This window comes from Salvelinus alpinus, chromosome 8 (assembly GCF_045679555.1).
Source record: "Salvelinus alpinus chromosome 8, SLU_Salpinus.1, whole genome shotgun sequence".
Taxonomy (NCBI): domain Eukaryota; kingdom Metazoa; phylum Chordata; class Actinopteri; order Salmoniformes; family Salmonidae; genus Salvelinus; species Salvelinus alpinus.
The window spans coordinates 32719121-32745168 of record NC_092093.1 but is presented as its reverse complement, the minus strand read 5'-3'; the positions used below and the strand labels follow the sequence as shown (position 1 = coordinate 32745168).

Genomic DNA, 26048 nt, shown 5'->3' with positions numbered 1-26048 from the left:
AAAATGGTTAAAAAATTGCTTCTTAGCAAAGGGCAATTTCTCAAGCAAGAATTTTGCTGTGACTGTCTGGGAGTGGTCTGAGTGGGGAGGGGGAAACTGAAAATGAGCTGTTATTTTCAGAGCCGTTTGGAACTCTTCTTTCTCATTGGTCTATTATCTAATTTACCGCATCGTGATGTCACCATAGAAGGCCAAAACTCCATCCAACCAAAACAGGCAGAAATTTTAGGCAATCCTTTCAAACAGCTCTAGGGCATTATCATTTTCACAATATTACAGTATTATTCCAACCTCATAGTGTGGAAATATATATATAAAACAGGAAATTCACGTTTTTGAATACACTGGGCCTTTAAATATCGCATACTAGTTTGCCTAATTTCAGTTTATGTGGCAAACAAGAAAGTATAGTGTAGAGAATCATTGTATTGTCTAAACCGCTGTGAAATATATTTTCCATAACCAAAAATATTGTATTTTCAGCCGTTTGTAGCTGAAAAAGAAAGTAAAAGACAAAAAAATGGGAAGCATAGAAATAGCACACATACAACAGATTAGATTAGCTTTCAATCAGAATGACAGATCTATAACGCACATTTCTATGTGAATTGTGTAGGGTCACCCAACATATTGCAGCTTTAATCATTTTCAGTTCCATTTCATTTGTCAGTGGCATCATTCGTGTTCTGTGCTTTGGTCTTAATAGCTTTGAATAGTCTGACTGTGAGTGTAAAAGCTTTAAAGAGCTTGTTCTCTATGGCTCATATAAACCCATACGTAAAATGTATGCACGCATGACTGTTAGTCACTTTGGATAAAAGTGTCTGCTGAATGGCATACTTAAAAATAAACCATTGGCCAGAATGAAATGTGGTGCAGTTAGGTGATTCTACCACTAGGGGGAGGTCAGCTAAACAGAAGCAGGGCATGCTATTGATTCTCCCATGCCAACATTTTTTACATTCTCTACCATCGGTGGATGGAGCTTCATCCTCCTGTCATATTTTGAATCTTGCCGTCTCGTGTTACGATCTCATGGAATCCCAGACTTTTCTTCTTTCCAAAAGCTCAAGATCTTGGATTCTAATCCAGCAGGTTCGCAGCCTTTATTCAGTGATTTGATGCTGTGGATGAACAACTGTTGAATAGTAATTAGTCGAAGCCATGGTGTATTTATATGATCAAATCAGAGGTAGAGGGACTCCCATCAGACTCTGTGGCCCTTGGGGACTGGAATTGCTCAACCTAACTACTGTAAGCCATGATGTCAGAGGTCAGCGGTTACATGAGCTTGACCAGGACAAGCATGAGGAGCAACACGATGACGATGAGCAGGAAGTTGAGCATCAGGTTGAGGCCGCGGTTGTTGACCAGATCCATGATGACACTCGACATGGAGAGGCTGGGTTCAGGCTGCAGATACCCCAGGCAGAGTGATCAATTTCTGGTCAAAGCTCTTCAGTTCGGGGGGGGGGGGTCTTCTGGAAGGTTCCTCAGGAAGGCTAGTGATGGATGGATGATTGGATGGATGCAGATTACATCTCCCTGCTTAGCCCTCACTGAAGCTGTGGTGGTTGTTGGTTCAGCTACAGAGGTCTGAGAGGGGAAAACAGGGGCCCAGTGAGAGACTGGTTCACGCAGACACACATATGATCACACACACACGCACACACACACACACACACACACACACACACACACACACACACACACACACACACATACCACACACACACACACACACACACACACACACACACACACACACACACACACATACCACACACCCACACACACACACACACACACATATATACAAATCAGATTCCCTTGGGTTAACATTGTCAGTAAGTTTATTTCAGCAGTGCACTGTAGTGTGTCAGTATAGCCAGGTGGCAGTAGGGGGCTGTAGGTTAAGAGTCACTGTGAGGGATGACAGACGTACAGGAGGGTGACACGTGTGCACACAACTTTAACGTACACTTCCCTACGTATTTGTTTGGACAGTGAGGCTAAAAGGTTTAATTTGGCTCTATACTCCAGCATTTTGGATTTGAGGTCAAAAGTTTTATCAGGCGACAGTACAGAATGTCCCCTTTTTATTTCAGGGTATTTTCCTACATATCTGTTTACCGTTTAGAAATGAAAGCACTTTATGTGTCTAGTCCCCCCGCATTTGAAGGTGTCATAAGTATTTGAACCCTTATTTTAGCAGGTCAGTTGACTGAGAACACGTTCTCATTTACAGCAACGACCTGGGGAATAGTGACAGGGGAGAGGAGGGGGGATGAATGAGCCAATTGTAAACCGGGGATAATTAGGTGACTGTGATGGTACTGTATAAGGGCCAGATTGGGAATTCAGACAGGACATGGGGGTTAACTCCTCTACTCTTAGAATAGTGTATTCAATTTAGTCCAAAGTTTAGTGTTTGGTCCCATATTCCTGGCACGCAATGACCACATCATGCTTGTGACTCTACAAACTCGTTGGATGCATTTGCAGTTTGTTTTAGTAGTGTTTCGGATGATGGTGCGCTCAATGATTGGTAAATCATTTATTGTGTCATTTTGGAGTCCCTTGTATCGTGAATAACAATAGAATATGTTTCTGAACACTTCTACATTAACGTGCGGGTGCTACCACGGTTACGGATAATCACGAATGAATCGTGAACAATGATGATTGAGAAAGTAACAGATGGACAAAGATCATGCCGCCAAAACATGCTAGCCTCTCATTAGCATTTTCTTTGGTGGGGTAGGATATTTATGCCCCTGTTACTTTAGCTTCACTGTGCAAATAAATATGTAGGGGAGTGTATACTGCATCTGGGAACAACAATCTTCTATTGCAACTCTCACACTGCAACTTTATAGTATTATAGTGTCTGATTGTATAAGTCATTAAAATAAATCATGCAGAATTATTAGACTCTACAAAACAGTATATCTGATCTTATCCTACACTAATTCCTGCAAATTCAAAACCATTTTACAAAATATTAAGATAATCTCCATGTTTGCCACCCAATCCCCTCCCCTCCTCTCCCCTTTCATTGTCTGGCCCTCTTGAAGAGTGCATGGCCCTGTTGGGCTGTAGTGTGGCACCTGGCCCCTCCCGGCCCCCCCCTCGGCCCTCACATCAACAACACGATGATGTAGATGAGCAGCAGGCAGATGAGGATGAGGCTGAAGTTGACAAAGAGCTCCTGCATATTCTGCCTGGCCTGGGGGGGCACGTCCACCGCCATGGAGGCTCTGCGGATGGCCGAGCGCATCGTGTGCTGCACCTTATCCATGCTGGGGCTGGCTGGGGCTTGGGGCGGGCTCTGTGGGGTTGGGCGCTAGGCAGTGAGGGGCGAGAGCGTACTCTAGGACAGGTGGACAGAGGGGTGGTGCAGAGGATGGAGAGTGGTGGCGGGGCGGTGACGGAGGGAGGTGAGAGAAGTGGTCCCAGGGCCCAGGGGTCTGGAGGAGCTGCGCTGGGGGGAGGGAGCAGCAGAGAAAGTGGAGTCAGTGAGCATGCAGAAAACACAGACAAAGAAATACTGTTAACGGAGTCAGAATAACATTTTCAGTCACATTCAGTTTCATTAACAATTGGTTCAACTGGAGGGCAAGATACCCCACCCATCCCCTTCATGCCCAACAGTACGGCTGACCCTGTAAAACAACACATTTCACTGCAGCTATCCAGTGTATGTTACAATACAACATCATTTTTTAATCTATATAATCAAACGTCACTCACTTTGGGGCCCCATAACCTCAGGCCTTATAATCAATCACAGATCTCCTATCCCCACTGAGTCTGCTCTCTAGTGTCACGTGTTTGTACTGCTCTGCCCTCCTCTCAAGGTCAAAACAACAGAGAGGGGAGGATAATGGAATGATAATAAAATGGACTCCAACCTCCTGTCGTCTCCCATAATTCATTCCTCTCTATAAATGGCTGACTGGATTTGGCCGATCTTATCTGGGCTTATTCTGTGAAGGACGCACCGCAATGTTTTCTAAAAAGGAAACCGGTTTTGTACTTTTCTCTCAATGGGGTTCATAAGTTGTGAGTCGGAAGCTAGGTTTGAAGAGATGTTTGTACCCTGGATGGTGGCAGTTTGGTATTCATGGTGTATGTTACTTGTTTTTTTGTATATTTTGGTTAATTTTAATACTAGAATATTGTCAGGGTTCTTGAAGGATGCGATGCTTTAGCTCGATGATTTTATGTGGAATGTGTGTTTTCTATGTACTGTGACAGCTTTAGACATCATATAAATTAATAGCCCACTTCCCTGCTGGGTCTTTGACAACTCCAACATGGAAGTGAGTAGGTGCTGTACGTGGTGTGTCCTATTTGGCTCCACCGCATTCCCTCTGGCAGAATATGGAAGGAAAAACCTGCTGGAGATGACACGCCTTATCGGAACGCAGAACACTTCTAACTGGAGATGAAGCCATTCAAACCACCTCTAATCTCAGTGACGGTGAGGGTGCTGTTGGAGATATTACTGTGGCTAAAGCTGTCCTCCATTTTGTGTCGAGAATATACACACTGGATTGTGATCGTCAGAGCAGCCCTACTTCTCTCTAGTCCGTCCGCACAGGCCTTATCTCTTCTTCCAGAATCCTCTCTCCCCTCAGGGGCTCCTCAGTGACAGGCATGCCCAGGAAAGGTGAGGATCTGTGGGTCACTCTCCCAGCTTTGCCCCTGGTCCCTGCTGGTTCCCTGCCTCTCTGAGTCAGACTACCCATGGCCTGCTCCAGAGTAGAGGGGAGGGAGATGCAAGGCGAGGAGGCGGCCAGGCCCGCTGAAGACCTGCTGACAGCAGTTATCTGCCCGGCTCCAGCTATGTGCCAGCGGGTATTCTTAGGGCTGACCTTTGGCTATCTCAAAGAGGTGGAGTCCATTTCGACACTAGCCAAACCTAAACCCCTCTTTAAACATCCCTCTGACCTGACCTCGTGAACACCACCAGTGTGGAGGGAGGGGAAGTGCGCGTGCAAAGCATGGGTTGGGTGTAGGAGAGCGTGCGGATTTAATGGGTTAGGATGTAGAATCGGAGGAATCTCGCTAGAGTCCTGATAATGAGTCTGTGAGGATTAAGGGCCTTTCTTCTGTCCACTATAGCATCTAATACATCTCTGCTAAGAGATCATTATCTTTCTACATGTTTTGAGTCGTGTTGTTTTACGTTCCATTGTGGTTGAGAGGAACGCTAGGCTATACCCCGGTGTTCCAAGAAGATCACAGGATCCCCCCAGCCTAAAAGGAACTGGAGGGTTCTGGGTAAGAGGGGTTACTAGTGAATGACGTCGGAGCCCAGGCTGGCACAAACATACCTCCCTCACCCTGGTCACATGACACATGGGTTTGCTTAACGCGCCATGCCTTCAGCGATGAGTGGCAATCAAGCGGCATGTCAACACCAAATGCCCCCAAGCCTTCAACTCTGGGGTGGTCAGGAGTTGTTCTCCTCATGTCAGGACAAGGGGATATGATAAGTTCATTAATAATAGCCTCTCCCCTGGCACTACTAAACATGTCACCGTCTACTCATTCACTGCCCCCTGGATTCACCCACCCTTACAAGGGCATTCTGAAGGGGAGGCCAAGGACACAGCAGGATGAAATGACAAACTAATAGAGGCTGTTATTGAAACCCTATGGGGACGTTGTTTGGATTGTAAACCCAAACCCGCCATTCCTCTCCATGAAAGAGTCCACATGGAGCGACGGAGCCAGTGGGTGAAAAACAAAGCTGAACATGAAATCGAATCGAACCTAAGAAGGAAATCCTTCTGAAACCTGGCAGAAGCGTTCACAGGCCAATAATGTTCGTTTTATTTATTTTTTCTGCTCTCTTGGCGTAGTTCCTGTGAAAATGAGTCATCTGGAGGGAGAGGGAGGAAAGCTTTCAATGGGCTTGGCCCCCAGCACTGAACTTTCCATGATGGCATCACACAGCGATGCACAGGGAGCTGTGGGCATTGCTTTGGTTGTGTGGCCCAGGAGAGGGCATACGTGAAATGTTATACAGTCCCAATTACGGTACACATAGCAGTGTGAACAATGGTCAGTTGACAACCACAAAATGTCTGTTCTATTCAAACAAAATGTATCTTCATAACAGCCTCTTCCACCTGGTATTGAAATATAGGATTACAAGGAATATGAGAAATGATTACCGGTAGATTCACTGCACTGAGGCAAGCTAGAGAGGGCCATTTTCATGATAAACCCATGTGATTTCCAGTTCTCTCCTCTAGTGTTGGTTGGTTGTTTGGCAGTAACCTTTCCCTGTCTACAGACTCCCTTTGTGTCCTGTCTGCTCATTTCAATCAATGCAAATTCCAGGCCTTTGCCAGATGCAAATGTGTGTGTTGTGGATAGGTCACGGCTAGCCGCTGATGTGTGTGTGTGTGTGTGTGTGTGTGTGTGTGTGTGTGTGTGTGTGTGTGTGTGTGTGTGTGTGTGTGTGTGTGTGTGTGTGTGTGTGTGTGTGTGTGTGTGTGTGTGTGTGTGTGTGCGCGCTGCTCTGTTTGTTTACAGTAGGACAGTTAAGTTCAGTACTACATCCTAAACGTCAGGATACCTTTGTCTCAGGATATAGCCTTCATGACAACACTATTGCGTATTGCAAGATCAATCAATGCTTGAGAGACAAATACAGTTGCTTAAGTATTCTGTGAGTCTTATCCGTTTGAACTATTAGTGCTTGACCTTGTGAATAAATTATACTTAGGGAATTCTTTGGAGCCCCGCAGAAATGAGTTTCAAGGTAATGTCGATATCATCGTATAGCTGGAACAATATTACAATATTGCTTTCTTTACAGCACTTAAGTTGTCATTCTCGTCAGGCCTGTGCACTTACCTGCTCCAGTGGAATGGACGGATAGATGGATGGATAGATGTTGATCTGGAGGTCACAGACCGTCTGGTGAGGAGGCTGGGAGAAAGGCTGTGGATTCAGCAGCAGCAGCAGGCGAGGAGGTTCTCTGGCAGCACTCTACACTATGTCACCTTGTTTATGGGAGGAAAAGCAGATGGGCGGAGAGTAGAGAAGAGAGAGGGAAGGGAGAGAGAGGGGGAGAGAGGGATGTAGCTGCCTGGGGGAGTGGCATCGCTGCTATGTGGTCTGTTTATCCTTCCATTTTGGAAGAGGAGGGCACGGATGGGCAGAGCGGCCTCCCCTCTCTCACCTGGCTAGTACCACTCGTTCTGAACAGGGTCTCTCTTTCCCTCTGCTGGAGGACCTAAACCATCTGAACCCTGAGGAGTTTGACCTGTGTGTCTTCACTGTCTCTATCAGGTCATACTTAGTCATTCTGAAATGGCAAACACAGGCTGATTGTCAGTCATGAAAGTGATGCGCAGCCACAGCTGAAAAAGCACAATGTTGTGGTTGCTGTGCTTCTTTTCTCTCTCAGGAGAGTTTCCGAGATTGAATCAATCCTCAGCCACGTCGCTTACTTGTGTCTTATTGAGAGTTTGTTCCCTTTCAGCTTTTCTGGCTTCCGTTGTGTGTGTGCTTCCTAACCCGCATAGACTCTGTTTGTTTGGACTGTCTATTGCCGTTTCATGCAGTCAGTCCTCTCTGTGTTCCTGACTGTATCAGAGGAAACAGAGTGGTCATCAATCTCTCCAGGGGCTCTGAATCTGAAAATCTTTCCTGCACAGTTTTCAGCCCCAAAACAGAAACAAATCGTGCCTTTTCGGCCCTCCGCTCTTCCTTAAAAGGAGCGTTTAGCTGGGTCTTGACTCGATCAAAACAAGCTCAGAATAGTGCATTTTTTATATGGCCGTTGCTTTGAAGAAGGAGGAAGGGCGACGGGGGGGCGAACGAAGTTGGGACGACATGCTTTGTCCCTTTTTTCTCTGGCTTGGGTGGTACTGTTCTTGGAACACCTGGCACCCCCTCCTGCGGTGGCACAGGTATGCCCACACAGGTGTCGGATGCCAGCGGTCGGTGCCCTTCATTAGAGGTTTAATAAAGCATTACGCATTTGCGCTGTTTACCGATTGTACTCTCCACACACACACACATACACACACACACACATACATACACACATACAGTACATGCATTCATACACACACTCCATTTATACCTACTGTGTCTCTGCACGGCATTCTCCCAAACCCTCTCATCATCATCTGTTTACATCAACGATGTCGCTCTCGCTGCTGGTGATTCTTTGATCCACCTCTACGCAGACAACACCATTCTGTATACCTCTGGCCCTTCGTTGGACACTGTGTTAACTAACCTCCAGACGAGCTTCAATGCCATACAACTCTCCTTCCGGGGCCTCCAACTGCTCTTAAATGCAAGTAAAACTAAATGCATGCTCTTCAACCATTCGCTGCCTGCACCTGCCCGCCTGTCCAGCATCACTACTCTGGACGGTTCTGACTTAGAATATGTGGACAACTACAAATACCTAGGTGTCTGGTTAGACTGTAAACTCTCCTTCCAGACTCACATTAAACATCTCCAATCCAAAATTAAATCTAGAATCGGCTTCCTATTTCGCAACAAAGCATCCCTTACTCATGCTGCCAAACATACCCTCGTAAAACTGACCATCCTACCGATCCTTGACTTCGGCGATGTCATTTACAAAATAGTCTCCAACACTCTACTCAACAAATTGGATGCAGTCTATCACAGTGCCATCCGTTTTGTCCCCAAAGCCCCATATACTACCCACCACTGTGACCTGTATGCTCTCGTTGGCTGGCCCTCGCTTCATACTTGCTGCCAAACTCACTGGCTCCAGGTCATCTACAAGTCTCTGCTAGGTAAAGTAACTCTGTGTTGTTGTTTTTGTCGCACTGCTTTGCTTTATCTTGGCCAGGTCGCAGTTGCAAATGAGAACTTGTTCTCAACTAGCCTACCTGGTGAAATAAAAAAATGTATAAAAAAAAATCTGCTCCGTATCCATTACATGAGAGAGAACTTCTTCAATGCTCATAATGAGAGAGAGAGAGAGAGAGAGAGAGAGAGAGAGAGAGAGAGAGAGAGAGAGAGAGAGAGAGAGAGAGAGAGAGAGAGAGAGAGAGAGAGAGAGAGAGAGAGAGAGAGAGAGAGAGAGAGAGAGAGAGAGAGAGAGAGAGAGAGAGATCTCCAACCAGCCACATCTATAATGGAAGCTGTTGATGTTGTTTAGCTAGTTCATTAAAGTCTAAGCACAGCATGGGTCTCTCGTTAACTGTGGCCTTCTGTGGGCTTTGGGGTTAGTTGGAAACCTGTGTTCAGTGCATATAGCAGCCATGTGTATGCTTACACAGAGAGAGGCAGGTACTAAGGGCCAGGGCGGGCCACGGTGAGCTGCAGCTGGCGTGTCCTCTGGCTGTATGTGTGTCAAGGCCATGCTCTATGCTTTAAGGGCCCGATTCCGACTTAGGAAATGACGCCTTTCCTAAGCACTTCTCAGTAGTTGGTATTCAGACTTCCCTTTATGAAGGTGCGTAACAGGCTTGGTAGAGGTGGGTCCCTTGCGCTCGCTGAATAAATGTGGTGGAATTATGATGGAATTAAGTCAAAGTCAGAATATGGTGTATCTGCAGACACACCTTCATTTCTTAGATGTACACCCCGAATGTATACCCGTCGCAAGACCCACTGCTTATTAATGAAACCCTCTTAGACCTCACTCCCACCTATCTGAGATACCTACTGCAGCTCTCATCCTCCACATACAACACCCGTTCTGCCAGTCACATTCTGTTAAAGGTCCCCAAAGCACACACATCCCTGGGTCGCTCGTCTTTTCAGTTCGCTGCAGCTAGTGACTGGAACGAGCTGCAAAAAACACTCAAACTGGACAGTTTTATCTCCATCTCTTCATTCAAAGTCTCAATCATGGACACTCTTACTGACAGTTGTGGCTGCTTCGCGTGATGTATTGTTGTCTCTACCTTCTTGCCCTTTGTGCTGTTGTCTGTGCACAATAATGTTTGTGACATGTTTTGTGCTGCTGCCATGTTGTGTTGCTACCATGCTGTGTTTTCATGTGTTGCTGCCATGCTGTGTTTTCATGTGTTGCTGCCATGCTATGTTGTTATCTTAGGTCTCTCTTTATGTAGTGTTGTGGTGTCTCTCTTGTTGTGATGTGTGTTTTGTCCTATATTTTTATTTATAATTCCAGCCCCCGTCCCCCGCAGGAGGCTTCTTCTGGTTGGCCGTCATTGTAAATAAGAATTTGTTCTTAGCTGACTTGCCTAGTTAAATAAAGGTTAAATAAAACATTTAAAAATACAAATGTAAAGGTAAAGTCTAATGCATTTGCAATGCTCAGATCACGGCAGTCCCAATGTATCCCCATTAGGGTAGGAGAGGTGGAGGGGGAGGTGTGTGTCAGTGTGCAAGGCTGGGAGAGAGTGCTGAAAGCTGGGGTGTCTGCACTGGAGGGCCCTGGAAGGAGGGCGGCAGGGGCGATAACGTTCTAGGAATTGGCAGCAGATTAGCTGTGCTATGTGATAGAGTGGCGCTCGCCTCGCCACGGCAGTAGCCAGGGGATAGAGAGAGAGAGAGAGACTCAGAAAGAGGTAAAGAGAGAAAGAGAGAGAGAGAGACTCAGAAAGAGGTAAATAGGGAGAGAGAGAGAGAGAGAGAGAGAGAATATGGCTTGTCTCTCTCCTCCATATTGCCCCACCATACTACAGTATAATGAGTCAGCCTGCCTGCCTGTCAAGTCTCCAGGGCGCTCCTAGACGACCTCCTCTCCAGCAGTGAGACAGAGAGATGGACAGAGCGAGCTACAGTTATTAGCCTGCTTGGCTCCCAGGTGTCATTTAGTCAGGCATCTCCACAAGAATTCATTGGGAACAAAGTTTTGTTGTTCCCAATGTGCCAGGTTCATTTTAATTGGTAACATAGATGCAGCTGAAACCAGGCCCAAAGCCAAATGCTGACCTCGTCTGGTGATGGAGAGAGTGGAGAGAGACAGGCTAGGCCGTTTCTGTTGGGAAATTTGACAATTTTACAAATTCTACTCAATTTAAATGGATGCAATTAAAGATTGTATGGCTAAATCCAGGACTACAGTACATAATATGTAGGCCTAGTAGAAGTGTGAGAAAGCTAGTGAGAGATTTTGTAAATCTAGCTAGTGAGATGTAGTAGCAGTAGGTGCTAACAAGCTAGCAAGTCCACTTCAGGGCTAACCTGGGTCATAGCCGTTACATGTAACTCAAGCCTCGCTATGCTAACTAGCCAATAGCACCTTTGACCAGTGGGCCTAATAGATTTACCTACAGCAGCAAACAGACCGTTTGTTGCTGTAATCTGATCTGATCCTTTAAATTAACTGTCCAGTGAAAATCTCACTTTCAGAAGTTCATATTTTGTTAACTCATACCCAAATAATGTTGTTGACTCATCCTATACTCCTATTTGTCAAAGCATAAAATGGAAGAAAAACACCCCGCCTCAAACTTGCATCTCAAACAGACCGTTTCAAAAATGCTTGCTATTTCCTGATAGAGTATGATGTCATACTTTTGAGGAGGATGAGCTGGCCAATCAGCGGCCTAGAGGACGATGTCCTGGCCAATCAGCGGTCTACTCGCGTTAATATTTTTAACGACTGGTATACGCCCACACCATTCCAACAAAGAAAAGCTGCTTTTTAACATACTTAATTGAAAACTTTTTAAAGGAAAACTATTTCACTCATATTGTAACCAATTATAGGTCATATTTCATAAAAATCGGGAAACACAGGACAGTTACTTTAAGTAATAAGCTCTGCCAGGAAGATAGTCTTTTGACAGGATTAAAGACCACCTCCCAGTAAGAATGCTTTGAACTTGAAATACACTGGCGTATGTGGGACACATTATAAAAGATGATTCGGTTTCTGGTTCGTTAGTTTGGTGTGTGCATGCCTGTGTGTGGGTGTGTGCGTGTTTCCATCTTCCTGTGTGGTACAGATGAATAAACCCAGCTCCCCAGGCATCTAAATGAAACTGTCTTGTCGTTTGGCAGAGTTCAGCAGGCAGCAGCACAGTGTAATGTCTGGGTCTGTCTGGGAGCAGCTGTTGCTGTTACTGCATTTCAACTGTAATTGGTTGAAATGACTGTGTGGAGGAAGAAAGCGACAATATGGTCATTAGGTGGAACACTGAAAAACCTGTTGCCGGACAACCGGAGATATACAGTATGCTCCTGCTCTAGGTCTAGTGACAACGTGAGGGAGCCTGATACTGGGTCTAGGGCCTGGTGCTGGGAGTAGGCTTCCTCTGGTATTAAACCAATGAAGAAAGAGTGTGTGGTGCGGGGTTAGCAGGCATGCAGTGATAACATCACCCCTGCTGCGCCCATGGCCATGACCTCAGTCAGAGGGCGCTGGGTGTTGCTTTGTGTTGGGCTTTGCTATCAGCTGGTGGGGACAGCTATGCCCCAGATCAGCCATTCATCCCTAATGTTAAAGTAAATCCCCCCCAGCCCAAGAGCCTCCGACTGCATGGCGACAAACTAACTGCACCCCACCCACCTTCTCTTAACATACTCTCTCTCTCTCGCTCGCTCTGTCTTTCTCTTTCTATAAACTTGGCAGGCAAGTGGACAGCCTCTCTTTCACCATTGATTCCCAGAGAAAGGCCTCCAGCGTACAATGCCATTTCATTTTTAGCACATACTAATGCACAAACTTGACCGTCATTTTCATGATTTTTTCATGCTGACTTCCGCTCCCTGGGTGGTGTTCCTGCTCCCTGAAGGCTGTAGTGGCAGTTTGGTGCTCTGCCGTCCCCAGAGACACACTGAGTGTCCTCTACACAGGCGACACCTCCTCAGTTTGTCATGCTCGCTATTTAGGTTGGGTTTAGACCAGCCTAAAACAAAAGAGAGTCGGAGCTTCCCTCCGTTTCCTCTGCAGAAAAACACATAAACCATCATGTGTGGTGATATTGTGATGAGAGGGCCGAAGCCAGCAGTGGGATCCAGAATTCAGGCCAGTCCCTGTGGGCCCCACTGGCCTATCCTGTCTTACCCTGGCCTGTCCTGGCTTGGCCTCCTCATACAGTGTTGTGGAAACTCCCCATGTTTCCCTCCAGCTTGTTTGTTGTCAGTACAGCAGTGTCCCTACCTTTTTATTGGGGCCCTTTTGTAATATCTCCTATCTGCTGAGTTCTGAGAGCCCATGTGTACTAGCTTATCTTACCAGGATACAGTGGACACGTCTCTGCTTGTTTCTGCCCGCTGCTGTGGCCACAGTCACACAATGGTTTGTTAAAAATAGGCTAAGCTATGTGAAGTGGATCTGGAGTCAGGGACGGATGGATGTCTGCCAGTGGAGGCTGCTCAGGGGAGGACGGCTCATAATAATGGCTGGAACGGAGCGAATGGAATGGCATCAAACCATGTGTTTGATGTATCTGATACCATTCCACTGATTTCCCCTCCAGCCATTACCACGAGCCCGTCCTCCCCAATTAAGGTGCCACCAATCTCCTGTGATGTCTTCCTACCCTGGTTCCTATCAGGGCATGTGGGGGGGGGGGGGGGGGCAAAGCCTCACAGGAGTGGGTCCTTTTACCAGGGCTAGAGATATCTAGGGCATTAATAGGAGAGGTATTTTTAACCTGGTGGCAGGCAGGGCAACTCAAAGTCCGACTGTCACTGGAGAAGAAGAAAAAATGAACAGACAATAACCGAGGGGTTACACGCATCAGATAAGCAGAACGCAGTATGTGGTAATGGCTCTTGTGTCCAGGATCCATATGATTGGTGTGCATTGTTTGTGCACATAGCGCCATAGCACCACCATACCACCCGTGACTAAGCCTGAAGTCTGTTGTAGACACACTGTCCCGTCCACCATATTAGAATACCTATGGGATTCTTCAGGGTTTCAGATATGGTTTGAGAGTATAGAAATAAAGACTTAGATGTTGCAAGCTCCTAACCTTCAATCTTATGGAGACTGAGACCAGATTATAATAGTACGGGATGTGTTCAGTAACTGAATTTGTCCAATAGGAACACCCATTTTCATCTTTCCGATTCAAATGATTTTCTATTTCATGCCTACTGAACGTGATATGTCTGTCTCTGCCCTGTGCCCCTGTGCCCTGTGCCCCTGCAGTAGTAGATAGTGAGGACATACCTGACCCATATCGTGATCCCTGTGACAGCTTCTTACCAGGGGCCCTGCAGCAGCCCAGCCATCTGGCACAGAGACCTTGTTATGCTATAGGAGATTAGTCACTCACTGATGCAATGTTGAAGAGACGCCCGCCCAAACGCCCCGTCCATGACACCCTACCCACACTCCTGTATAGAGGAGGGCTATAAAGGATATACTGTTGGAATGTGTGAAGGCCCAGCGCTTGCAGATAAGCTGTGGCTCATGTCTTTGTATAGGGACTACATTTAGGTTATAAATGTGAAATGGCATTATGGTGTCTCTTTGTTAAATCTTTAGTTTGATTATAATGAAGATAATGACGACGATGACAAACGATGTGGATCTGCTTGTTGAGTAGATGTTAAGTGTGCTGACCGATGTGTGTGTTTCCTGTGCAGATGCTGGGCGGAGCCTCCCTTCCTGTGAACACGCTGGTGAAGATCAAAGAGGGCCTTCTGCGACAGAGAGAGCTGGAGATTGACAGGTCAGAAATGCACGGCAGAGGACAGGGGCGTTTAAAACCAGCAGAGGTGCAGTAGTGAGTCATTGGGCCAAGCAGGGGAATTCATTGAGGCTGGAGGGAAAAAAACACCAAAACTATTCTAGGAGAAACACATCTGAATCTTAACATTATTATATTGGACCAAGGCTTCTGAGCAGCAAATGTACACAGTCGGACTGAGTCAGTATGTACCTCATTATATTCCAGCACGGTGTCTGACTCTGTTCGTCACATTGGAAGGAAAGAACATTCCGTGAGTGTCCCTTCTGGTTGCTATTGCCCGGTGGACAGTTAGAGCACTGCAGTCTCTCAGTCTTTGACATCCTTTATTCATTTCTATGGGCCACACACTGTCACTGTCAACCCAGCCGAGGCATGCACACACACACACATACACACACACACACTGTCACTGTCAACCCAGCCGAGGCATGTACACACACACACACACACACACACACACACTGTCACTGTCAACCCAGCCGAGGCATGTACACACACACACACACACACACACACACACACACACACACACACACCCACACACACACACACACACACACACACACACACACACACACTGTCACTGTCAACCCAGCCGAGGCATGTACACACACACACACACTGTCACTGCCCACCCAGCCGAGGCATGTACACACACACACACACACACACACACACACACACACACACACACACACACACACACACACACACACACACACACACACACACACACTGTCACTGTCAACCCAGCCGAGGCATGTACACACACACACACACTGTCACTGTCAACCCAGCCGAGGCATGTATACACACATACACACTGTCACTGTCAACACAGCCGAGGCATGTACACACACATACACACTGTCACTGTCAACCCAGCCGAGGCATGTATACACACATACACACTGTCACTGTCAACACAGCCGAGGCATGTACACACACATACACACTGTCACTGTCAACACAGCCGAGGCATGTACACACACATACACACTGTCACTGTCAACCCAGCCGAGGCATGTACACACACATACACACACACACTGTCACTGTCAACCCAGCCGAGGCATGTACACACACATACACACACACATTGTCAACCCAGCCGAGGCATGCACATACACACACACACTGTCAACCCAGCCGAGGCATGTACACACACATACAAACACACACACACACACTGTCACTGTCAACCCAGCCGAGGCATGTACACACATACAAACACACACTGTCACTGTCAACCCAGCCGAGGCATGTACACACACACACACGCTGTCACTGTCAACCCAGCCGAGGCATGTACACACACATACACACACACACTGTCACTGTCAACCCAGCCGAGGCATGTTCACACACACACACACACACACACACACTGTCAACCCAGCCGAGGCATGTACACAATACACACACACACACACACACACACACACTGTCACTGTCAACCCAGCCGAGGCATGCACACACACATACACACACACACACACACTGTCACTGTCAACCCAGCCGAGGCATGCACACACACACACATACACACACACACTGGTACTGTCAACCCAGCCGAGGCATACACACACACATACACACACACTTTTCAATGACCTTGAGCAGATGTCCGTGTGGCGGCATGTCGGCCACACGCGTCCGAGGTGTCCCCTTTCAGAGTGGCAGGCTGGCGCTGACAGGACAAGCTGGGCAGTGCCAGGGGAGGGGAGTGGACAGCACAGGGTCACCCATCCACACACCCACCCTGAGGTTACTGCAGGAAATACAGGCAGAGAAACAGAGGAGACACACAGCACACAGACACTACCCTGCCACATCGACACGTGAACTGGTATGACATTAAAGGCCGGACCCGCTTTGAACTGGAGAGATCAATCTAGCACACTCAATATCCTGGCCAACTGGTGTTATTGTGAATACGACAACATGCTGTTAGATATGGGATGAACAGTTTCCTAACGTTATGAAACTTCATGAGTTGAGTTAGCAGCAGGCTGGTGTTAAGGTGAGGGCTTTCTCAATTGTGTGCCTCGTTATTGAATGTCTCCATCAATTGTGACTCAAATGAATGAGAAAACGGGCAAATTTCACCACCAGGTGGCAGTCGAAAGCAAACCTAATCACCAAGCGTTTAGTATTCCTATCTCGATCCGGTAGCATTTATCAACGCTCCCATTTTATTTTGCTGAAAGGCAGAAAATGTCAAAGCAAAGAGACACAGGTATTTAGGAGCTGATTATAAATGTGACTTTTTTTCAGGGCGGGGTTTAGGGGAGGAAAGTGTGCTTGCCTCATCGGGATAGCATGTAGCCAGCTGGCCCACCCTTCACAAGAGAGAAATATTAGATTTAAGTGATTTACACTGAGTCAAACTGCCTTATTATATACTATTATTATATATGGTCCTATATGCTCCACATTGATTGGCCTGTTGGCTGTGTTTTTCTGTATTACTGCCAGCCTGTCTAATATTCATAATGGAGAGAGGTGGCACTGTGTGACCATTGCATATTTTAATGTGTACCTAGTTTTTTTACGTGTAAGTATTACCTGGATACCAGTATAGCTGCTTCTGCTATACATTGTGGTGTATTGCTGCCATTCTATGTCGGATGTGTGTTTTCCAGACAGAAGCAGCAGATCCTACAGCTCCATGCTCGGATCAGGGAGAACGAGCTGAAAGCGCAACAGGTCCTCCAGAGCCAGAAGGGGCGCTGTGACGACCCCTATCTACTCAAAGCTAAGGTAATAAAGCCTCACCTATACAGTAACAGCTCAACTGTCTGACTTAGTACAGTATACTGTTATACACAACTGGCCATGTGTTAACATTTTTAAGCTTTGTCTGAAGCTTTGCCATTTGTTGACATATCTGGAACTCTTTAAAAGACTGACAACTCATGTCTATCCTCCTCTATTTACCCAGGAGTCTCCATATGACAGTCCAGTGGCTCAGTCACACCCCCAGCTCCATCTGCAGCCCCACCCCCAGCCCCAGCCCCAGGTCCCAGACAGGATGAGCCCTCTGTGCTGTGACAACGGGGAGCTGGGCCGTAAGCTGGCCGCTGCAGAGCTGGAGGTCATCCACCTCAACGAGTTCCTCAAACAGAACACCCAGAAATACACAGAGGACATCAAGAAGCTGGAGGAGAAGGTGGGCAATGGGCATATTACACAGATCAACCCTAACCCCAGCCTCAGCCACAACCCTTACCCTAGTTTCATGTCTACACCCCGGATCAACCCTAACCCCAGCCTCAGCCACAACCCTAACCCTAGCTTCATGTCTACACCCCGGATCAGCCCTAACCCCAGCCTCAACCACAACTCTAACCCTAGTTTCATGTCCACACCCCAGACCAACCCTAACCCCAGCTTAACCCTAACCCTAACACTAGTTTCATGTCTACACCCCGGATCAACCCTAACCCCAGCCCAACCCTAACCCTAGCTTCATGTCTACACCCCGGATCAACCCTAACCCCAGCCTAACCCTAACCCTAGCTTCATGTCTACACCCCGGATCAACCCTAACCCCAGCCTCAACCACAACCCTAACCCTAGTTTCATATCTACACCCCGGATCAACCCTAACCTCAGCCACAACCCTAACCCTAGCTTCATGTCTACACCCCGGATCAGCCACAACCCTAACCCTAGCTTCATGTCTATACCCCAGATCAACCCTAATCCCAGCCTCAGCCACAACCCCAACCCTAACCCTAGCTTCATATCAATACCCCGGATCAAATAACACTGAAACATGCATGAGAGCACCAGCTGTTCTGGAAGACTGTGTGATCACGCTCTCCGCAGCCGATGTGAGTAAGACCTTTAGACAGGTCAACATTCACAAGGCCGCGGGGCCAGACGGATTACCAGGACGTGTACTGTGAGCATTCGCTGACCAACTAGCAAGTGTCTTCACTGACATTTTCAACCTCTCCCTGTCCAAGTCTGTAATACCAACATGTTTTAAGCAGACCACCATAGTGCCTGTGCCCAAGAACACTAAGGTAACCTGCCTAATGAATACCGACCCGTAGCACTCACGTCTGTAGCCATGAAGTGCTTTGAAAGGCTGGTCATGGCTCACATCAACACCATTATCCCAGAAACCCTAGACCCACTCCAATTTGCATACCGCCCCAACAGATCCACAGATGATGCAATCTCTATTGCACTCCACACTGCCCTTTCCCACCTGGACAAAAGGAACACCTATGTGAGAATGCTATTCATTGACTACAGCTCAGCGTACAACACCATAGTGCACTCAAAGCTCATCAATAAGCTAAGGACCCTGGGACTAAACACCTCCCTCTGCAACTGGATCCTGGACTTCCTGACGGGCCGCCCCCAGGTGGTAAGGGTAGGTAACAACACATCCGCCACGCTGATTCAACACAGGGGCCCCTCAGGGGTGCGTGCTCAGCCCCCTCCTGTACTCCCTGTTCACTAATGACTGCACGGCCAGGCACGACTCCAACACCATCATTATATTTGCCTATGACACAGCAGTGGTAGGCCTGATCACCAACAACAACGAGACAGCCTATAGGGAGGAGGTCAGAGACCTGGCCGTGTGGTGCCAGGACAACAACCTCTCCCTCAGCGTGATCAAGACAATGGAGATGATTGTGGACTACAAGAAAAAGAGGACTGAGCACGCCCCCATTCTCATCGACGGGGCTGCAGTGGAGCAGGTTGAGAGCTTCAAGTTCCTTGGTGTCCACATCACCAACAAACTAACATGGTCCAAGAACACTGTGTCAGTCATGAAGCGGGCATGACAAAACCTATTCCCCCTCAGGAGACTGAAAAGATTTGGCATGGGTCCTCACATCCTCAAAAGGTTCTACAGCTGCACCATCGAGAGCATCCTGACTGGTTGCATCACTGCCTGGTATGGCAACTGCTCGGCCTCCGACCGCAAGGCACTACAGAGGGTAGTGCGTACGGTCCAGTACATCACTGGGGCCAAGCTTCCTGCCATCCAGGACCTCTATACCAGGCGGTGTCAGAGGAAGGCCCTGAAAATTATCAAAGACTTCAGCCACCCTAGTCATAGACTGTTCTCTCTGCTACTACACGGCAAGCGGTACCGGAGCGCCAAGTCTAGGTCCAAGAGGCTTCTCAACAGCTTCTACCCCCAAGCCATAAGACTCCTGAACATCTAATCAAATAGCTACCCAGACTATTCACATTGCCCCCCTCCCCTCTCCACACCACTGTCACTCTCTGTTGTCATCTATGCATAGTCACTTTAATTAACTCTACCTACTTGTACATACTACCTCAACTAACCGGTGCCCCCGCACATCGACTCTGTACCGGCACCCCCCCTGTATATATTGTTATTTTTTACTGCTCCTCTTTAATTACTTGTTACTTTTATCTCTTATTCTTTATTTTTTGAAACTCCACTGTCGGTTAGGGGCTCGTAAGTAAGCATTTCACTGTAAGGTTGTATTCGGCGCATGTGACTAATACAATTTGATTTGATTTACCCCAGCCTCAACCCTAACCCTAACCCTAGCTTCATGTCTACACCCCGGATCAACCCTAACCCCAGCCTCATCCACAACCCTAACTCTAGCTTGATGTGTACACCCCTGGAACACTTAACCTAGCCACAACCCTAACCCTAATGTATGTAATCAACCCTCTATCCTGCCCTCCAGATGAAGACGCGGGACCGCTACATCAACAGCCTGAAGAAGAAGTGTCAGCGGGAGAGTGAGCAGAACCAGGAGAAGCAGCAGAGGATAGAGACCCTGGAGAAGTACCTGGCTGACCTGCCTTCCCTGGATGAGGTCCAGACCCAGGCCCAGCAGGTAGAGACCCTGTCCAGCCACAGGATCACCTCAGGGGGTCTCGTTTGCCTCGCATCTCCGCTAGAATCTTTGCTAGAATCTCTGCTAGAATCTCTGCTATGCTTCTTAGTCATTTGATGGCCATGTTAGAGAATACCCCAAAAATGATGAGAAAGTACATAAGCTAGCCTGTATGGTCTTGATTTAGTTTTAGGGTTAAGATTTAGCTTAAAGGCCAGGTGAGGGTGAGGGTTAAAGGTTAAGGTTATTGGTTGAAATTGGATTTGTGGTCACTGGTCAGAAAGCTCCTTATGTCTGCCCCCTCTAGCATGGCCAGATAGTGAGCCCCAGCTAGCATCTCTGCTAGCTAGCGTCTCAGTGATAAGCTACAGTAACACCTGGTAATGGAGCGGAGGCGTCTCTTCATTACAGCTCTTTAATCCCATTAGACATGATTAGATCAGCCATTTCAGGCTGCATTAATGGTAGTGCTAGAGGGGAAAGAGGAGGAGGCAGGGGAGTTCATACTGTCAATTAACAGCAAGTGTCTGTTAATAACCTCTGATCAACCTTAAGTTAATATGTCTCCTATTGTGTTTGCCCTGTCTATCTGAACTGTAATGATAATTAAATCATCGTCAACCTGCTTTGTGTAATTTTCTTCAAGACAATTAATGAGATTCAATTTGGTAATGGTAATCGTGTAATACACCATTTTACCACCAGAGGTCAATAAGAACCAGACAATTAAGTCAATGTAAATTTCATAGTGTGGGTTTGTGTGCACTAAACTGGTGTGTATGGTTTGGTGAGTCTTATCTAGTTGTGTTTGCCTGTTTGTGTGTGTACAGTCCTAATGTTATGTTCATGTGCTGTGTGTGTTTATCAGCTGGAGGAGGGTCAGGGGAAGGCCCAGGGCTTGCAGGACACAGTGGCTCGTCTGGAGAAAAACCTGGAGGAAGGCCGCACCGTGCTGCAGGAGAAAGAGGACCTGATTGAGACCCAGTGCAAGAGGGAGAAGGAGCTGGTGGCTGCTGTGCAGAGGTATGGCCAAGGAATAGAAATACAATTGCAACATGTTTTTAATTGTCACAGTGCGATTAAAACAGAGCTGGTTAGCTGTGGTTGTGCTGATGACAGACAGTGCCCTAACGTTGTGTCTCTCTGGTTCCCCCAGCCTGCAGGAAAAGGTGGAGCAGTGTCTTGAGGACGGGGTCCGGCTCCCCATGCTGGACCTAAAGCAGCTGGAGGTAGAGAACGCAAGACTACAGGAACAACAAGCCACCACCAGCAAGGTCAGACGCCGAATGCACACACACACAGGGTCATTCAGAGTGCTGAGTCTTGACAGCTACCAGATGTTTACGATTCCGCTCTGGTCTTTTTCAGCTGATAGACAATCAGAAGAGCCAGATAGAAAAACTGACCCTTGAGCTGACGGTAAGCCCTATTATTAGACTGAATTTGGGTCAACAGTATGCTTCAATCAGGTGCTATTGTCGTCTAGTAGTTGTCATGTTGTGTGTCTGTCCTTGAGTGTGTCTGCGAGTGGGTGATGATGATAATGTTTAAGAAGAGGCTGACGATCAGTCATCACTGTCATCCGTGCATCGTACAGCATAGTGGGCGTTTCATGTGATGGCTGTCTTATTGTTCTGCTGCAGGCTGTAGAGCAGAGGCTGCAGAAGGAGCGATGTCTCTCCCAAGAGCTCCAGCAACAGCTGCAGGAGAAGGACGAGGACCTGGATGCGTTCTCCTACACCCTCCACCAGGTAACCAGACCCTCGCTGATGAGCCCCGCGCAGCCTCTCCTAAAACACTAACTACAAATGTGTACACGTCGCAAAGTAGAATTGTTCTCGGGAGCAGCAAACAATGAGCGGACATTTCTTTAGCCCCGTTTATACCCTCCGCTAACACGCGTCCTGGTCTGGTCCTGATCGTTTACTATAAGTTTACACTTATAAGATCTGATCAAAATCAGTTCACAGTGGGCCTTTTAATCGTCTACTCCTGTCTAAGAATGTGGGCACAATCAGAATGAGGACAAGATCAGGACAAAGAACGCATGTTAGAACCAAGGGTAGATTGGAGTATCTCTCACACACACACACACACACACACATCCTGTCAGACAGTAGCTCTGTCCCAGGTTTAGCTGGTGATGGAGAGGTCCATTCACCCCCATTATGTTCCTCTAGTGACCCTTTTTGTCCTCAGATCTTTTCATAGCAGCCAAGTCATGAATAACCCAATATGGCCCCTCCAGCTCCCACCACTACCACACACACCCTATTAGAATTCATGGTGTCATTCTTCACCTCCCCCGCCCGTCTCAAGGTGAGGACGAGCCCGGCGCTGAAAGGTCTGAATTCATGCATGTGACAGCCAGGCGGGCAGAAGAGGGTGGGAACACATGTGTGTCTCCTGTACAGAGGAGAGAGGAGAGCTAGAGAGCACACATGTGTGTCTCCTGTACAGAGGAGAGAGGAGAGCTAGAGAGCACACACGTGGCTGGCGCCGCAGCATCATACATTATCCCACTGACAGGGACACAAGAGGCAATTATCAGCTGGAAGATTCCCCGGCTCGGCTCCCACAAAGCGAGGTCGCTGGTTTGGAGAGAGAGAGAGAGGGAGGGAGGGAGGGAGGGAGAGGAGGGTGGAGGGTGAGGGGATGGAGTATTGCCTGGCTCTGACTACTCAAAGGGCTGTCGGCGCGGGGACGGTGAGATATGACAAGATGAGATGAGTCTGTGTGGTGTGTCTAGTATGGGTGGTTTTAACTCCACTGCTCTGTGGAGGCTGGGTCTTAAGCTGCACACTATGTCCCCAGCAGCGTGTAGAAAGAATGACTGGGGAGGAGGGAGATTTGACTCCAGGCATCAACAAGTGGTAAGCGCCTTTGGGTGTGAAACTGAGATGAAAGAGAGAGAGTTTTTTTTGTGGTGAAACGGCCTCCATCTTGGAAGAGCAGGATCTTGGATAATCGGTCCTAAAATGACTTTGCACCTGCAACAACTTTCTGCCCCCTCTGTGGGTGTTTGTGTTACTATGACGCCTCATTATCCTGTTGAGGGATGGTGATTATTATTCCAAACTACATGGTGTTCTTTGAGACATTTGGAGAGACTCATTTTAAAGTGTCTATTTGAACTATTTTGTTTCAAAGCAGAACCAATGAGAGGCTGTGCAAGTGTTAATGATCCTCACAGGTTACAAAGGAGTGTAACACACACAAATGTACACACACACGCACGCACACTCAGCTTTAGACACCGCCTGCCAGCGGCAGTTCTCACTTCTTCAGCATTTCTCTCTCAAATTCAGTTTCATCCAAAAATACAATCTCTGGAGCCTTAATGGACAAATCCATTTCTGTTTAGAAATAATAGTGCGGCTGTCATGTTATGATAAAAACAAAAACGTTTTTATCAAATCAAATTGTATTGGTCACAAACACATATTTAGCAGATGTTATTGCAGGTCCGTGAAATGCTTGTGTTCCTATTGTGAGCGACTAAACTCCCTTCTCTAGCTATTTACAATGTGTTGTTGTTAATGCATTGTGACAGTGACAGAGAACAACAATGACGCTTTTAAGCACAGCAAAGATTTTTGCCAATTTGTGTTTCAATTCAGCAACACTTTATCTACTTTGAACTGGCGCAAAATCCTATTTAATATTGGGGCGGATTTAATGGGTTTTACATGAATTTAATGAACACTCCAGTGCTCTGCTGCATTAGTGTCAGCGTTTAATAATAAACCCAGTGTGTGTGTGTGTTCTAAGTGTGTGTGTTCCACTGTGTGTGTGTATTCCTACAGAACCGAAGGCAGGTGGAGGAGGGCGTGGTGGTGCGACAGGGCAGCGGGGGCCAAGGGCCCGAGGCGGGGCCCTTACTTAAGGAGATGTCCCTGTGTTTGCTGGACCTCAAGGCCCTCTGTAGTATCCTCACCCAGAGGGCCCAGGGAAAGGAGCCTAACCTGGCACTGCTACTGGGCATCAAATGTAAGTACATCTGTCTAGATCAAACCTCTCTGCATACACACACCTCCACCCACAAACTACTGCCGTATCCAAAATAGGCTTGGACGGTATACCGTACGGTATACTGGGGTATTTGGAAATATCCATGGGATGTTGTTTCAATACATTCAATACCATTAAAACTATTTTTTCAATACATTTACAAATTTGTAGCTACTTTTTAAGCAAATAACTGCAGTCAACTTGTGCAATCCGTTAGGAGATAAAGTAGATCACATTATTAATTTCACGTGTCACATTATTTTACATTATGAAGCTTACCGTTGTTCCCGAGAACAGTTGAGCCAGTCATGTTTGTTTGTACATAGCACAATGGGAGAAAGCAGAAACAGGTGAGTCCAGCTGTGTATTGACAGGAGTCTTGTTTTCTATTGAAAGTCAAGTGTTTTTTTTTACTTCAATAGGATCCGTGGCCTGCAACTATAGTTTTCCTTCACATAAAATGCATTAGTGCAACACGTTTGGCATAAAATAGCTTAATTTTCATCAGATGAAAAGTGCAACACTATTTGGCTGGCAGCCACAAAAGAAAATGAGCTTACAATGAAAAAGCAAGGTCTTTTGCAAAAATGATGCATGGCCATCATATTTCTAATGTTTATCATAGAAAGAACGTAGCCTGCTAAATTTCCTAATGTTTTGCTTAAAATGTATCTTGCATTATACCCGGAGAACAGTAGGCTACACCAAACATTTCCAGAGATGCGAAAATCCTGGCGAAATGCATAGCACATAGAATAAAGAAGGTTTTACCAGATATTGTTCCTCCTGATCAGACATGTTTTTTACATGGACGATATCTTGGAGATAATGTACAACGGTTACTTGAAACAATTTAACATTATGAAACATCAACGATACCAGGCCTGGTCTTCATAGCAGATTTTATATATAAAATGCCTGGATTACTTTAATTTCGGTGAATCTCTTCTACAATGGGTTAAAGTTATGTACAGCAACCCCAGATGTAAAATAGTAAATAATGGTTACTTCTCAGGATGTATTGAGCTTTTAAGAGGAGTAAAACAAGGCTGTCCGTTATCTCCATATCTATTTATTATAGCCATTGAAATGCTAGCTATTAAAATTAGATCCAACAAGAACATCAAGGGGTTAGAAATCCAAGGGATAAAAACAAAAGTGTCAATGTATGCCGATGACTGAAGTTTTTTCTTAAGTCGCAAACTTGAATGTACGTTTGTTTATGTGTAACTCTGTGTTGTTTTTGTCGCACTGCTTTGCTTTATCTTGGCCAGGTCGCAGTTGTAAATGAGAACTTGTTCTCAACTGGCCTACCTGGTTAAATAAAGGTGAAATAATAAATTGATCCCTGCAAAGTCTCATTGAAGATCTTGATCACTTTTCTAGCCTCTCTGGATTAAAACCTAATTATGACAAGTGTTTAATTTTTTTATTTAACTAATCAAGTCAGTGTACTGTACCATATTACGTATTGGATCGTTAAAAGACAGTGTTTACACTACCTTGTAGTTTACCAATAAAAAGGGGCACGGATGGT

At 46.7% G+C, this 26048-nt stretch overlaps 2 protein-coding genes across 3 annotated transcripts in view; one reads left to right on the top strand and one right to left on the bottom strand.

Annotated features, from left to right (window-relative positions):
- The window catches only part of LOC139582982 (centrosomal protein of 85 kDa-like), a 71619-nt gene that overhangs the window by 35641 nt on the left and 9930 nt on the right, over nucleotides 1–26048 (top strand). For both annotated transcript variants that reach the window (XM_071413542.1, XM_071413541.1), the window contains exons 4-12: nucleotides 14539–14624; nucleotides 17291–17408; nucleotides 17590–17817; nucleotides 20348–20500; nucleotides 21369–21523; nucleotides 21657–21774; nucleotides 21869–21919; nucleotides 22144–22251; nucleotides 24307–24490. In XM_071413542.1, coding sequence (XP_071269643.1) covers nucleotides 14539–14624; nucleotides 17291–17408; nucleotides 17590–17817; nucleotides 20348–20500; nucleotides 21369–21523; nucleotides 21657–21774; nucleotides 21869–21919; nucleotides 22144–22251; nucleotides 24307–24490 — 1201 coding nt within the window. The remainder of the gene's footprint in view (nucleotides 1–14538; nucleotides 14625–17290; nucleotides 17409–17589; nucleotides 17818–20347; nucleotides 20501–21368; nucleotides 21524–21656; nucleotides 21775–21868; nucleotides 21920–22143; nucleotides 22252–24306; nucleotides 24491–26048) is intronic.
- LOC139582983 (phospholamban-like) lies at nucleotides 3140–7076 on the bottom strand. Its single transcript, XM_071413544.1, has 2 exons — nucleotides 6877–7076; nucleotides 3140–3484 (listed from the first exon to the last, which is right to left on the bottom strand). Exon 2 carries the CDS (start codon nucleotides 3299–3301, stop codon nucleotides 3140–3142), a length of 162 nt encoding a protein of 53 aa, XP_071269645.1. The 5' UTR covers nucleotides 3302–3484; nucleotides 6877–7076.

What these genes read in the sequence shown, in the direction of transcription:
- LOC139582983 (XM_071413544.1), bottom strand. Translation starts at nt 3,301, where the DNA reads ATGGATAAGGTGCAGCACACGATGCGCTCGGCCATCCGCAGAGCCTCC.